Raw genomic sequence first — 14,361 nt, forward strand, 5'->3', positions numbered from 1 at the left:
CCCTCTGCTGGCTGGAGCTCTTCTCATCAAAACATAAGAAATGGCCAGCCAGCATATTACACATGCGCAGTAGTCGGCGCTTTAAAACAAGTCAAGGAGGGAACATGAAGGCTGCTGCAGGTAGACTTGAATAACTGTTGAGGTAAGCTCAAAACACAATAAATACGTGTTGTTAAAAACATGTATGTCCGGTTGTGAGTGTTGAATAGCACGGTCGATATACCCGCTTCGCTCTGGACTCGCTTTTTGTTGGTTAAACTAGCCGGCTAACATTAGCTTGCTAGCTGTTATTGTTTTTCGTGCTTTCATGAGAACCAAAATGGAGGAGCAGGCTTCTGCCAGAGTCCTACACAGCCACTCCCGAGTCCTTGTGTGAAGCACTTGTTCTGAAACCCAAACGCAGCTTTAAATCCTCCTGGCGTCACTAGATTGTGTCTGAAATAGCGCGTGTGTATTTGTACTGCAATGCTAATTTAGCTTAGCTTAAATTCAAACAGATTTTAGGAAAATGATGACAGGGATCAGGCACCGTCTTGATGCTATATTCCTTTCGGTTGGCCGAAGCATGACTGGCAAATGCATATCCTTTAAGCCCAGTTCAGCGCACACACTTAAAGAATGATACGACAACTGTCTAAATATTCTTTGTTTTGTAGGACAGCAGCTCTGCTAGCTTCTCATGGGAGGCAGCCGAGGTTGAAATGCACCGCCGAGGCGCTGCAGGATGAACATTCGTTGTGTTCGCCATGACTCTGAGGTCCACTCTGTTTCCAAACACAGGATTCAAGCAGGACGCTGACACCATCGACTTTGACAAGGCGCATTTCGGGAACGCCACCGTGAGACCCGTGACCCTCAAAAGGGAGCCAGGCTGCGACTTTGTTATAAATGTTCAAAACGCACATGGGGGCGAGATCCCAAGCCGATCCCATGTATTAAACCAGAATTACATGACAAGCAAAGTTTCCCTCGCGCCCACAGTTGCAGAAGTTGTTCAAGGAGACATAAAAACTGTGGGGGTTTTGTCCCCTGTCAGACAAATGGGGGGTGAGGGAACCCCGGTGAAAGGTAAACCCCTCTCTGGTGACGATATGGATAACCCTCAGATGGCTCTAAACAATAACCCAAAGGATGCAGGTGCGGATGACAGTGTGAAGGGCATGGTCCCTGGAGTCCTTGGCACTGCGTCCATTGAACTCTCCGCTGAGGGCAAGTGGAGGAACATCAGGAAGACCCCTGCCAATCCCCACACACAGGCGAACTGCCTCCGGCAAATTCTCCTGCTCCAACTGGACCTCATTGAACAACAGCAACAACAGCTGCAGTCCAAGGACAAGGAGATAGATGAGCTAAAAGCAGACAAGGATACAGTGAGTAAAAACATTTTTTCACAGAAATTGATGTCTCCCATAATGTGATAGCATTTAAAGTTGAAAATGTTGTGTCTTGTTCTTTTGCAGCTGCTTGCACGCATTGAGCGCATGGAGCGTCGCCTGCAGCTCACAAAGAAGGACCCGCCCCGAGACAAACGCCTTTTCCAGCCCCTGGAGCCATGGACCCCTGACAAAGAGGACATTTGGGATCAGGAAGGAGAGGAGGGTCAACAGGGCAACTCAACCAATCAGCTCCCGTTTAGTCGTGGTGGCAAAGGTCAAAAAAGGTAAATAAATAGTATCAAGTAGGGATGGGGCAGTTATACCATTGATCACAATTAAAAATGCTTTGTTAGGAGTGACTTTATAACAGCAGAGTAATCTTGAAAGATATCCTGACATGAGTGACTTGAAAAAGCTGTCTATCTTGAGAAGTGAAAGAAATAGTACAGGAATGATCATATAAGAAGATGTTATTTTTGGCATTCCTTTTTTTGCAAGGATTTATGATTTCTTATTTGTAGATATTTTGTTTTTGTTTGAACAAAACAGGATTTTTACTCAAAAAGTTGTGCTACATGTGATGCAATAGCAATAGTACTTGTCAAAATGAAAGGTAAAGGGATTTCAGTATGCTTATAAGCAATTCAAGTGTTGAGCATGTTTTGATGACTATCAGAATAATATCCCAATTTTTTCGTTCAGAATAATCATGTCATATTGTTTCATTCCTTGCTGACATCACTGGACTTTTCTTGTGTGGTATTTAATAAAACCACAGTAGATAAATGCATTTAGAAAAGGAGAAATTAAAATCTACTGCAATTCATTCCATTTTGTATTCTTAATTGTTCTGATCAAACTTTGTGTGTGCAGAACTCTAAACAGGTACAATCAATGACTTTTATTTCTTGTCACAATGCAGTAACTGTTTTTTTTTTTTTTAAAGTAATTTTTTGGGTGCTTTTTGCCTTTAATCGGATAGGACAGTGGAGAGTGACAGGAAAGTGGGAGAGAGAGTCGGGGTGGGATCCGGAAAGGACCACGGGTCGGGAATCGAACCCGGGTTGCCGGCGTGCGGTGCAGGTGGCCCATCCAGTTGCGCCACGGCCGGGGCCACACAATGCAGTAACTTTTAATTTTTTCTTTGCACACACAGGAAGTCTTGCTTTGGAGATGCAAAAGGGCAGAAATCCCGGGGGAAAAGCACCAAACTCAGCCCCCACAAGTCTGAGATGCAGCCCGGCTCTCCCAATCAAAGAGAACTGCGCAGTAAGGAAACCCCAGAGAAGACCTTTCCAATGAGGTCAGGGGCAGAAAGGGACCTCATGCTCCCGTGCAAAGAGGAGCCCGGGCTGAATTGTCAGATTGACGATTTGCCCTTCATGTCTACTACTGAGATGTACCTCTGTTGCTGGAACCAACCTCCTCTCTCGCCTCTACGTGAGACTTCCCCTAAAAAGGAAGAAGAGGTGGCCAGTGAGTGGACTCCTCATGTAGTACATGATATGCTGATTGTTTGTAAGCGTAATCTATATCTCATCTTTTAATCACTATATCCATCAAATCCAAAATAAATTAAAACGAGCTAAGTCTGAATAACTTCCTTTCCCTCCGTCTTTCTTTCTTCTAGTTCCATCTTGGAGGGAAAATCCAATAGAGCCTTTGGAAGATGAACCCTCCTTTATCCCTCCTGAGGTGAGACACATCTTAGTAATCCCTACTACTAGAGTTTGAAAAGCTGTCTCACATTAAATCCAAACAGAATAAACTCATGTATTACTTTGTCTTCCCATCATCCAGCCGATGGACGACAGTGTGTTCTTGAAACGCCACGCAAAGCTCGAGTTGGATGAGAAGCGGAGGAAAAGGTACCAAACACTGACTAAAGTTTTTAGAATCAGGATCTGGTTAATGGCCATGTTAAATTACACATAAAACGAGGTGCTCGGTTTAATAACATAAACAAAGTAAGACAAAATTAAATATAACGGCAAGCATTGAAAAAAATGAAGAAAATTAAATGTGGATTAGGAAAAAAATTACAATTGTAATAATTATGAATCATTTATTGTCTGAAAAACAATACATAGGATTAAACAGATCACATAAGATAATAATGTTGGCAAGCAATATTTGTTTTAGATTTACACTTTATTATTTTATAAAGGATTCCTTATTTTGGTATTAAATTGTTGTGAAGAACATATCTACTAACAGAGACATTTTACAGTTAAATAATATTCACTGTTACTACAGTATCTTGAATGGATACAAAAAGTATATTATTGATAACAAATCTTATATAAAACAAACACAATTTCATATTTTAAAGGTGGGAAATGACAATGCTTTAAATTGTCTGTAACAAAAGTCTTAATGTATCCTTAAGTATAAACTACTGGTATTTTATTTCTGGCCATGCAATCCAAGCTAGAGGAATTATAGTTTGATTAAGATGAAGATTTATTTTCATACTCAGTTGTTGAAATGTATAAATACATGAAGCTGAAGTTCATACTAATTTGAAATTGTGGAGTACTCAAGTTTCAGGCCTTCTGTTTTATTATGAGAGGCAAGATTCCTAACTCATTCTTTATTCTTCCTGTGTGTTTTCAGGTGGGACATCCAGCGAATCAGAGAGCAGCGTGTGTTTCAGCGTCTGCAGCAGCGCATGAACCGGAAGAAAGTCGTTGCGGAGACTGAACCAGAGCTCTCATCTTTCTACCCCGAAACTGAAGATGGTACATCTGATGACTTACTGCAACTCAATTTAGCAACATGAATGACATTTTTTTGAATGGATTCAAGAGATTTTAACTTGATTCTCTTATTTGTTTGCCAGTTGAAACCATAGTGATCACTCCCTTCTTGCCTGTGGTTGCATTCGGCCGTCCTTTACCCAAACTCTCACAACAGTAAGTGTTGGTTTTGTTTTTGATTCTGTTTCATAACATTTAACTAGGCTGTACCGAATAGTTGAGTGCATTGACACTTGTTAACCAACATTCAGTAGAAGCTTTAAGGAGTACAAAATAGATACATGGCACAGAGCCACATTTTATTTAGTTTTACTGTCTGAAAAGATCACACTGAAAAAAATAACTTCAGTGAATCTGCACTGCAGGAAGTTCTAAAAAGTTGTATTTGTTGAAAAGTTGAGATGATTTTGTCAAAGCTTGTTGAGTTAGCTTAGAATTTAATAATCACAATCAAAACAAACAAAGTTCAATTGGACAGCTGTTAACCAAAGAGACCATTTACGTTGTACCTCAGGAACATTTTATCTTAATGCTGAAATGCTATACTCCTAAAAAGACCTAAATCTCTATAATAAAATAATGTTTGTTCTTTCAGGAACTTCGATTTGCCTTGGCTGGATGATCGAAGCCGATGTCGCATCGAGGTGCCCAAAAAACACACTCCTCACCGGACCTGTCGGAAGTGAAACCCTGTGGTTTATGTGTTAAGCGGAGAGAGTCCGCTCCATGCCCAGATTAGAAAATGCTATATTTGTCTTGCCTGGAGGGGGGAAAAGAAAAGTCACCAGTCGCTGTTGCTTTCAGCCTGAAGTCTCCGAGTGTCCCCACCAATCAACTGATGTCCTGCAGAATATTATGCAAGGACCATAAATTGCTGCGTCTCTGGGTGTCCTTGATATGAATTATTTACACTTCTGAAAGGGAGATGCATCCTGATGCCAAAAGATAACAGTCCCCGTGTTAGCAGCAGTTGAAGACTCCAGTTTGTATTGTTAAAAAAAATAATTGAGGAACAGTTGTGTGCATGTTCTGTCCCATGTACCAAACACATTTTGTAGCAGCTGTGCCGTCCAAAATGGAGTCTTATCATTTAAAAGTGGAGTAAATTGTCTCTTTTTATGCAATCAGCTTACTTGATTAATTGACTCTAATCTTGGGCGCCGTTGTTGCCGTTCTGACAAAAGTAGAGCTTGTGCTGTATGCCATTCGCTCCAGCTGTTTGTCCTGGGTACACTCATTCTCCAAGCTTAAGTGGAAAAAAGTCTAAATCTGACTGTATTGTGTTGTGTGTTGCCTATATCGTTACTCACACAACTTAAAATACGATTTCATCCATGTTTAGCTTGATATTGGAAGATTTGCGCAACACTCAGCCTGGATTCCCATAAAGAAAAATAGCATTTCTAGCCAATTCAACATAAGAATATATCAACTACTGATTGTTCTGTGTTCCTGGTTTGCTTTGTGAGAACAACGGCATGGTTAATTCCAGGGGTGTTGAGCTGACGTTAAACCCACAGTTCTGCTCCCTGCTCTATAAATATTTTTTTAAAGTGAGTTGCATGGACTCTATTTAGCTGTTTTTAATAAAACATGGTAGCATGGCTTCACCCCTCGAACGGAGAACATTCTCTGCTCATCGGGCTACAAAATGTTGTTCTTGAAAGCATGACTTACGGCTGCTCTGTTCAGTGAGAGCTGCATTCATCGTCAATCTGATGATAACCTATCCGATCTTTCATGTTTACAATTTTAACAATATGCTTACATCCAGTTAATACTAGGAAAGTTGTGTGTATGCACTTGATCTCTTGAAGCAGTAATCTGACATTTAAGTGAATCATTTTAGACAATAACTAAGCTTACTAGCAGTAGTAATAGCGATGTTCACTAGTACGCTCTTAAACATGCCGCCCTTTCTGAGGTAATCTCAGCTACAATCGCAGTGTTTGGTTTCTGCCCGTCGTTACTTCCTGGCTGCGTTAGCTAAACCTCTTTCCACATATGATGCAAAGGCTTTCTGCAGCTTCAATCTGTATGTGTAGGCCGATTTTTGCTAATACGAAGTTGGTTTGGTTATTTTTCTGTACATAGCTTCCAGAAACAAATGTACATAAAACATCGCTGTTATTTTTTTATTATTTAATGTTGGACCTGTTGAGTACATTCAATATTGTTCTATGATTGTATGTTGACAAATTGACAGTTTTGAAAGTTAAATTTTGGGAATAAAATTAACATGTCTACGTTATTTGAATTTTCGTTGTGTACATTTTTTTTTTTTTGATGACAAATTTGCCCATATTTATTTTTTATATAAAGAAACATTTAATAAAGATCCTTTTTAAATGTTATTATTCCATAATTGTGACGCAGATATGTAATAAGCATTTTACACATCGAAAACCAATATCACTTCTGTTACAAAGATACAATGGAAAAACACTGGGTACTACACTTCCCATAATGCAACTCAAAGGTGTAACTCCGTAACTGGTAACACAGACAAGTCTTTTTTTTAATCCAGTTACAGAAATTAACATTGTTTTATTAATCTTTCATAATTATTTTTATACTATTTTTATTTCAGTCGAGCCATGTTTTTATATTGGTGGAGCACTTAGGAATATACATTAAAAGGTGCTTTACAAATTAAATGTATTTAAAAAGGCCCCGCCAAGGATACCGCTGATGACATCACTATGACATCATTACGTTTATTATTCTTCCTCACTTGCTGGAGTGGTACTTTCCAACATAAATAACTTGACCTTTATGTATAACATTTCTTCAAATCAGCCAGTTGGTTTAATCTGGAAAAAGAAGGTTTATTGAATAAAGCAAAGTAAAACCAGGACACTTAAAAATTAAAAATACCAACTCTTTAAAAATGTTGGGGAAAATCCTGCTGTTCTCAAGGAAACTCCTGAGTCATGGTCACCTCTGGCAGTAAACAGGAGTCAGCTGACACACCTTTCTTTCCTTCATCCTTTATATATTTGTTTAAAACAAACTGCCCATTTATACATTTAGACAGAGAATACACTTTTTGTAGACCATCTTCAGCTGGATCCGGACTTCAAAAAATAGATCAAAGTCATCAAAAAGCTGACACCGGGGCTAAACCGTATATTCTATATGAGATTGATAAAAAGAAAGCCAAACCAGCCTGATGTACAAAAACTGCTGACATATAAAACATCCACTTCTGTCCTTATACCGACTTTCCTTTGGGTAATTTAAACATTTTAGTGTTGATTTAAATTGTTACAACATCATGCCTTGAGGAGTTAGTATTTACACAGAAAGCAAAATAAACTTTCATTTTTAGTGAACTTGTGTCATTTGGCAATAAATGAGACCAGGCCTATGGAGGATAATGACACTAAGCATTTCTTTTTTTGATAAAATACATAAAACACGCATAAAATGAAAACACCTCAGAACAGAAAGCCACACACCTTGTATAACACAGCTGAAATAGCTCTGTTTGCCAGTTATACCTTCAGAAAGAATCTAAACACAGAGATTCGAGTATGTTTGTATCTGTATTAACAACCCCGCCACAGTGTCACTTTGTGCTCAATCTCTCCGGAGGTTATTCAGCCGCTCCTCCAGGTCGGCGTCTGCGTCTGCGAGGGCGGCCTGGGGCTCGGACTTCTTTCCTCCGGCCACCGACAAGCTTCCTCCGGTGCTCGGAAGATCTAAAATAACACAAAGGGTTATAATAAAGTACAACGCAAAAGACAAAAAAATGCAAATGCAGGATTGAAAGTGTGGGATTTTCTTACTTGACAGTTCATCAGACACATTCAGACCCAGCTCGTCCAGCACCTGGGACACGATTGCGTCACTGTACACAATCACAAATGTATTAAAGTAAATGCGAGTATATATTGGGTTAGTTTTATCCAAATATGGAGGCTGAATCAAGAAGTCATACAGTGGGAGTTTGAGTTAAACGGGCATTCTACTTGAAATGTTGTGATTAACTGATTTTAATTCACTTATTTCTTCTTTATTGGAGAGACTACTGTTGGAAAATCTACTTAAACATTACATTCACGAAGAATAAAACGGTCATTTGAGTTTCTTCTCGCGTTAAAACTTTTAATTTTATTTTAAACAAGTTGTACTTTCTTTCATTCCTTTGGTAAGAACTTGTTTGTAATAATTGACAGTTTACTTTAAGTGAAAGGTGCTTATTTGCTGTTACTATACAGAACAGAAATGTTGAAAGAAAGTCCCTCACCTCTCATCTTCATCATCCTCATCCCCCATGGCATCATCAATAGCATCATTCATCATCTCCTCCTTCATGTCCATGATCTCACTCTGTTTCTCAAACTCCATCATGATCTTTTGAATCTGGGGCAGCTTCAGCTGTGACAGTGGAATACATAAGAGGTGGTCAACATCAGTTTGTTATTGTTTATTTCTATTGAATGATTGAATTGTGTTTGAGTGGCAGACCTGTCTGTTCATGGTGGCCATGGCTTTGGTGACGCCTTTCATAGCCTGTGCCATGCTGTTGTTGGATTTGAGCGTTTGTATCTTCAGACTGACGGCCTGAATGTTGGCTTTCATCATGATGAACTTCTTGACGTAGCGCCTTGTGCGAACCAAATCCTTTGCCATGATCTTGACGGCGTCCTGCAAAGATCAAAAATAACACACGTCACTGGGGCTTTTCTGTTAGTCATTTGTTTTAGCTTTTAACCTAATAGAGGTTTTCTTATTCAGCTTTGTATATCTGTCATCATATTTTCTGCCTTCATATATTCTCATCATCCTGAAGAAAATCCCTGGTCTGAACAAAGTGATTGATAGTTTGTCTTATTTTATTAAATTAACTTTCTTTAATGAATAACAATCACTGGTGGTATAGTGGGGAAATATATGTGGTGAATTTTTGAAGAGATAACATCAATTTTATTTCTATAAATGATGAGCTTTGGACTCATGCGCTGGAGTCATTTGAAATGTTCACACAAGTCAATGTTAGAAATGAAGCTACAAACACAGGGTCACAGGGTACTTTTTCTTGTCTCACCATTTGTCCCTGTTTGGCCATTTTCTTAATGTCAGCGATGATCTTCTTCTCCTGCTGCTCGAGTTTCTGTCGCTCTCGGTCCAGTTCTCTCATGGCTCTGTTGAGCGCCCTCTGATTCTGCCTTAGCATCTCCTCCGGGGTTTTCCTCTTTCCAAACAGGAAATCCATCTATTTGAAAGTACCAAAGGCAGAACATCGAAACAGTTAAGCTCAATATATACTTCGAAAAACCAAATTCAGGACATAGATGACACCAGTGCTGCAAGATTGGTCAATTAATCAATTAGTAAATAGTAGTAGTAGTTAATAATAGTAAATGTTGCTCCTCTGACGCTCTTTTCTATAGCTTTTCTATTTATAAAAAAAATTAGCAAAACTAGTTTTTGGTATGTAAAATGCAAATATGTTTTTTTGTAACTTCTTAATTTTTAAAACTCATACATTTAATACTATGGGAACATTTTCCTGATTATATTTACATACTTTGACTTAAGTAAACATTTCTAAAGCAGGAATATGGCTTTTAAGTATTATTTACTTATTAAAATAATTTTCAGTATTGTTTACTGTGGTATTAATTATTTTGTAAAGAAGATTAAGAAGATCAAATCCAGTAAAACGAAATCATTCCCCAAATTCCATATTCCACAGATATGTATTTTTTATTATGAGTTTACCTAATGTGCTATACTTCTTTCAAACCTGGTTTATTTAAACACATTGTATCGGTTTTAGTTATGTCAGTCTTATATAAAGTCAATGGTCAACCGATGACCTGTTGTTTCCTGGAAAATATTACTCAGCAGTTAGTAATGTGACTAGAGGCCTGAGGAATCCGTTTAGCCGTGTATTAGATTTTAAAACTGCCTCAACATCTTACAAAAACGGTTAACCCTACAACTGAACACTACACACAACTTCACGAAATCCGGCCTCCGTAGAATATAGTCTCACCGTTTCGTCAAAAGCCGGTTATCCGGAAGGTAAAACGGTGTTTAAGGCGTCTTCTCCGACTTCAACTCGCCACAATTCTGAACGATTATTTGTTTTCTTTCCTTCACTTCCGTGTTACGGTAGTTTCCGGGAAGTGACGTAATGGCGCACCTTAAAGACTTTAAAAACAGACGTCGGTTTTTTGCCGGTAGGTGGTGTCAAGGTCACGTATCCGAGAAAGAAAAACAACCTTTCAAACTAAAATCATTCGTCTTTTTAATTTGGGTTTGGGATTCTTGCATTAACTTTTAAGTATTGTTTCTGGTTTTTGTTGAATGCTTTATCTGTTTGTGTAATATGAAAAAGCCTACTGTTAGTGGTATAACAAGGAGTCAGATCATATAAAAGAAAAACAAATCAAAAAAACAATAGAATTTAGTGCTTTATTTTTATTTCTATTTGCATCAGTACACTGGTAAATACTCTGGGCAGATTTTATGGCTGGTCTGGCATAATTTGTAATCACGATGTACTTTGTACTTGATGTGTTTTGTTGCTTTGTGTATAAAATATCTATTTAATAAAAATGTTCCCACAGAAATGGCAAACGTTTGTGGTGAGGCTTTTACTTTACAGGTGACATCTCTCGACATCCGGTACTAAGTTTGTTAACTTTACGTAGCTACGTTGAACATGTGCGTATTTCATGTAAAGGACACAATCATTGTCTCCTGAGGAACACAGTAGGTTTTGATGCTTGGCAAAGGAAATATTTTTAAGGAGTTAATCTTTGGTCGCATCTTTTATGGATTATTGGATGTTTCTCCTGGCCAGCTTCCCTTCTTAGTGCATCTGGACATTACAACTATTTCAATATGTGGGTAAACAGCATTGCACATCAGCAGAAGTTCCTACTGGTTTGGGCTAGAAGATTATACAAACCGGAATCAATCTCAAGGGTGGACTCTTATCATGTCTCAGCTTCTCTGCTGTACTCAGAGGACAGCAGCAGCAAACCCGTGCTGAAGAGACGTCGCAGAGTTTCAATAAACTCCTCCGGGGTCCAACACAAGCCTGGTGTATCTGATGGATGGATCAAACAGGAGAAGTCAGTTATGGAATTTATTTCATTTAATATTAAAGAGATGATTATAAGTCTGACTGATAAAAAAAAGAAAAGAAAGCTCCCAACCAATATATCTGGAATAAGCCCTGAAATAATTAACTTAAAAATAAATATGTGTAATTATAAATTGGCCAACATAGTTCCATTAATACATTTTTATTAATTGTTGTTATTAAAACCGGACGTTTGTCATAAGACTTCTTTCATAATTTCACATTTATTAAGTTAAGAACACAAATAATGGAAATACAATTGCTTGGAAATAAATGTGATGGTAGGATATAAGTGTCCCCTTTTAATAAAAAAAAATGGAATTATGACAAAAGTTGCCCGATGCAAAATAAATAAAGCATTATTTATTTTGTTATATATATATATATATATATATATATATATATATATATATATATATATATATATATATATATATATATATATATATATATATATAATATTTACAGTTCTCAAGAAATTCAAGAAATAATTTGAATGTTTTGATGTACTTACCTATAGTGAGTGTATTACCTACAGTACATGGCAGTCTGCACGACCCCAGTTGCAAAAACAGACAGCAGTAATGAGACAGAAGCTAAGCAATGAACTGCTGTGGGCAGGGGACGCAGTTTAACCTTGCAATCAGACAGCGTTTACCTATGGGGAGCTGGAGCCATTCTCTATGCTCTCTCAAAAGCCACCAGACCCCATTGATGAAAACAGTCATTTGTCCTGCAGAATACAGGGGTTGTTGGTGGCTGAAACAAGTTATTGCTTCTGTCTCAGTCCAATTTTCTAGCTTCCATACCATAACTCCTGTCTACTTCTCCAAACTGTGTCTGTGGATAAGTACTTCCAGAAACTATTTTTTAAACTGTTAAATCAATCCCTATAAGTAACATTGTGTTGCATCTTTGAAATAACATTTTTTTCTTTTCTATTTTACAGAACTATGTCGAAGGAGCCAAATCAGAGGAGCTGGGTGGACAGCAGAATGTCCTCTGAACTCAGGAGACTAAGTATGGAGGATTTCCCTGAGGAGAGAAAGGAGAGGCTAATTGGAGAGAAAAAGGAGAAGGAGAGGCTGGTGGGAGAGAAGAAGAAGGAGAGGTTGGTGGGTGAGAGGAAGGAGAGGTTTGTGGGTGAGTGGAAGGAGATGTTTGGGGGAGAAAAGAAGGAAAGGCTGGTTGGAGACAGGAATAAGTCAACAGTGGACTCTAAAGCAGAAAAGTATGAGGTTGTTTTTGGCATCGCTCCCTGTGTCCTGGCTCTTACTCAGGGTAGAAGGAAGCCCCGTAAACTGTTTGTAAAAGATGGCGAGGCCTCTAACAGGGCTTCTGTGTTAAACGTGTGCGAAGAGGCTCATCGGCGAGGAGTACAAATCCAGCGGGTCAGTAAGACCGATCTGGACAAGATGTCTTCTGGGCGAGTGCATCAAGGAGTATGCCTACAAGCAAGTCCTCTGGGCTATCTCAATGAAAACAGAGACTCTGAACCCAACACGGGGGACACTCCTCTCTGGCTCGTCCTTGAAAGAATTCAGGACCCCATGAATCTCGGCGCCATCCTGCGTTCGGCTTATTTCCTCGGCGTGGACCGAGTTGTCAGCAGTCTTCACGATAGCTGCCCGTTGTCGCCAGTGGTCAGCAAGGCCAGCTCAGGCGTCATGGAGGTGATTGGCGTGTACGGATATGAAAACCTTGAGGATATGCTGAAGATGAAGTTGGCGCAGGGCTGGCAGGTGGTGGGCACAGTGGGAGCTGAAGCGGAGGGGTCCCAGGTTCCTATCACCCAGTGTTCAGACTTCCAGATGTCAAAACCTACGGTGTTGTTGATGGGGGGTGAGGGGGAGGGATTGTCAAAGCAGATGATTTCTCTGTGCCAAACACTTCTCACCATCCCTGCCGGCAGAGACCTGTTCCCGGGTATCGAGTCCCTCAACGTCTCTGTAGCTTCAGGCATTCTGCTCTACTCTCTGCTGTCCTCCAGGAGGCCCGCCAGATGAAGACCACCTTGAATATCTGTCTGCACTCTATGCAATATGCAAGGGAACTGAGAATTAGATATTTATGTATCACAGAATAACATGTGTATTTGAAATGGAACACATCAGGGCAATCTTCAGAAATGGCCATAAAGAATAAGGGTGATATTCTATAATGTTTGTTCTGTCAACACATTCCAACAGTGAATGTATCGACTAACTACTGTACTGTGTGAGTATCAAAGTCTAGTGTATTGGTTTCTTATGTGCCATAGAGCTCCATTTTTTTCCCCAAAACTATTAAAAACACATGAATGAGGCACACTGTTGTACTGGTTGCGTTTGCAGTATGAATACACACTGTAGTTTTTTTTTACTCACTCCCACAAACAGCGTCCTGCCGCCACAAAAACTCACCAGAACACCAAATGTGGATTAATCTGCAGCTGAATGTAGTACCCAATGATTGAAACATTTCCTATTGTTTCTTTAAAAACTGTAATACAGTGACTAGCTGTTATAGGAAATAACAAAGCTTTTTTTTCTTAAATATGAAATCATATATTTGTGATATTTCTTTAAAGTCTTCATTAGGTTATGGAAGTGTGGAAGTATTGTGAGACTAAACTTTGCTCTTGTACTGGGATTTGTTGAAAGTAAGAAAAATATATATCTCATAGAATGAAGTCATTTCTTGACACTGTGTACTGCATGCTTTTTAGATGCTGTACGTAAAACAATAAGGAGGTCTAAATAGATGAAATTCATTTTTTATAAAATATTACTGGATCTTCTTGACTTGTCTTTATATATTAAGACATTATTGTTTACATCTGTGTTAATAAATACTATAAAAATGTCATATGGGTGTAGAAAAAATAAACCAAACACTCTTAAAAAGGATTCTTATGCATTTACATAGTGAGTAAAAGCAACAGACATTGGAATGTGTGGAAGCAGTGGATATAGAGCATCAAATCTCAACTAATTTATATAATTGTATTTTTATATATGTCTTGCCTCATTTATGATGCATTAACATATGTGTTTATTTGCAAATCCTTTAATGTATGTATGTATGCAAGATGCAATAAAACGGCTTTCAAAAAAACTAATTTCATAAACAAAAATAAAAA

The 14,361-nt window shown here is 38.6% G+C and overlaps 3 protein-coding genes across 4 annotated transcripts; 2 read left to right on the forward strand and 1 right to left on the reverse strand.

Annotated features, from left to right (window-relative positions):
* Positions 1-16: 16 nt before the first annotated feature.
* msl1b (MSL complex subunit 1b) lies at positions 17-6,386 on the forward strand. 2 transcript variants are annotated; one of them, XM_063892803.1, is made up of 9 exons: positions 17-142; positions 657-1,370; positions 1,461-1,660; positions 2,533-2,894; positions 3,007-3,071; positions 3,177-3,244; positions 3,993-4,117; positions 4,219-4,291; positions 4,731-6,386. In XM_063892803.1, exons 2-9 carry the CDS (start codon positions 747-749, stop codon positions 4,819-4,821), a joined length of 1,608 nt encoding a protein of 535 aa, XP_063748873.1. In that variant the 5' UTR covers positions 17-142; positions 657-746; the 3' UTR covers positions 4,822-6,386. The 2 variants fall into 2 exon arrangements, with proteins under 2 accessions (XP_063748873.1, XP_063748874.1); XM_063892804.1 differs by having other exon boundaries at positions 2,533-2,852.
* Positions 6,387-6,942: 556 nt separating this feature from the next.
* chmp2a (charged multivesicular body protein 2A) lies at positions 6,943-10,289 on the reverse strand. Its single transcript, XM_063892806.1, has 6 exons — positions 10,143-10,289; positions 9,189-9,356; positions 8,609-8,788; positions 8,388-8,518; positions 7,927-7,988; positions 6,943-7,839 (listed from the first exon to the last, which is right to left on the reverse strand). Exons 2-6 carry the CDS (start codon positions 9,354-9,356, stop codon positions 7,718-7,720), a joined length of 663 nt encoding a protein of 220 aa, XP_063748876.1. The 5' UTR covers positions 10,143-10,289; the 3' UTR covers positions 6,943-7,717.
* Positions 10,290-10,783: 494 nt separating this feature from the next.
* Positions 10,784-13,544, forward strand: mrm1 (mitochondrial rRNA methyltransferase 1 homolog (S. cerevisiae)). Its single transcript, XM_063892565.1, has 2 exons — positions 10,784-11,229; positions 12,190-13,544. Exons 1-2 carry the CDS (start codon positions 10,997-10,999, stop codon positions 13,244-13,246), a joined length of 1,290 nt encoding a protein of 429 aa, XP_063748635.1. The 5' UTR covers positions 10,784-10,996; the 3' UTR covers positions 13,247-13,544.
* Positions 13,545-14,361: the final 817 nt, after the last annotated feature.

This window comes from Eleginops maclovinus, chromosome 10 (assembly GCF_036324505.1).
Source record: "Eleginops maclovinus isolate JMC-PN-2008 ecotype Puerto Natales chromosome 10, JC_Emac_rtc_rv5, whole genome shotgun sequence".
Classification (NCBI taxonomy): domain Eukaryota; kingdom Metazoa; phylum Chordata; class Actinopteri; order Perciformes; family Eleginopidae; genus Eleginops; species Eleginops maclovinus.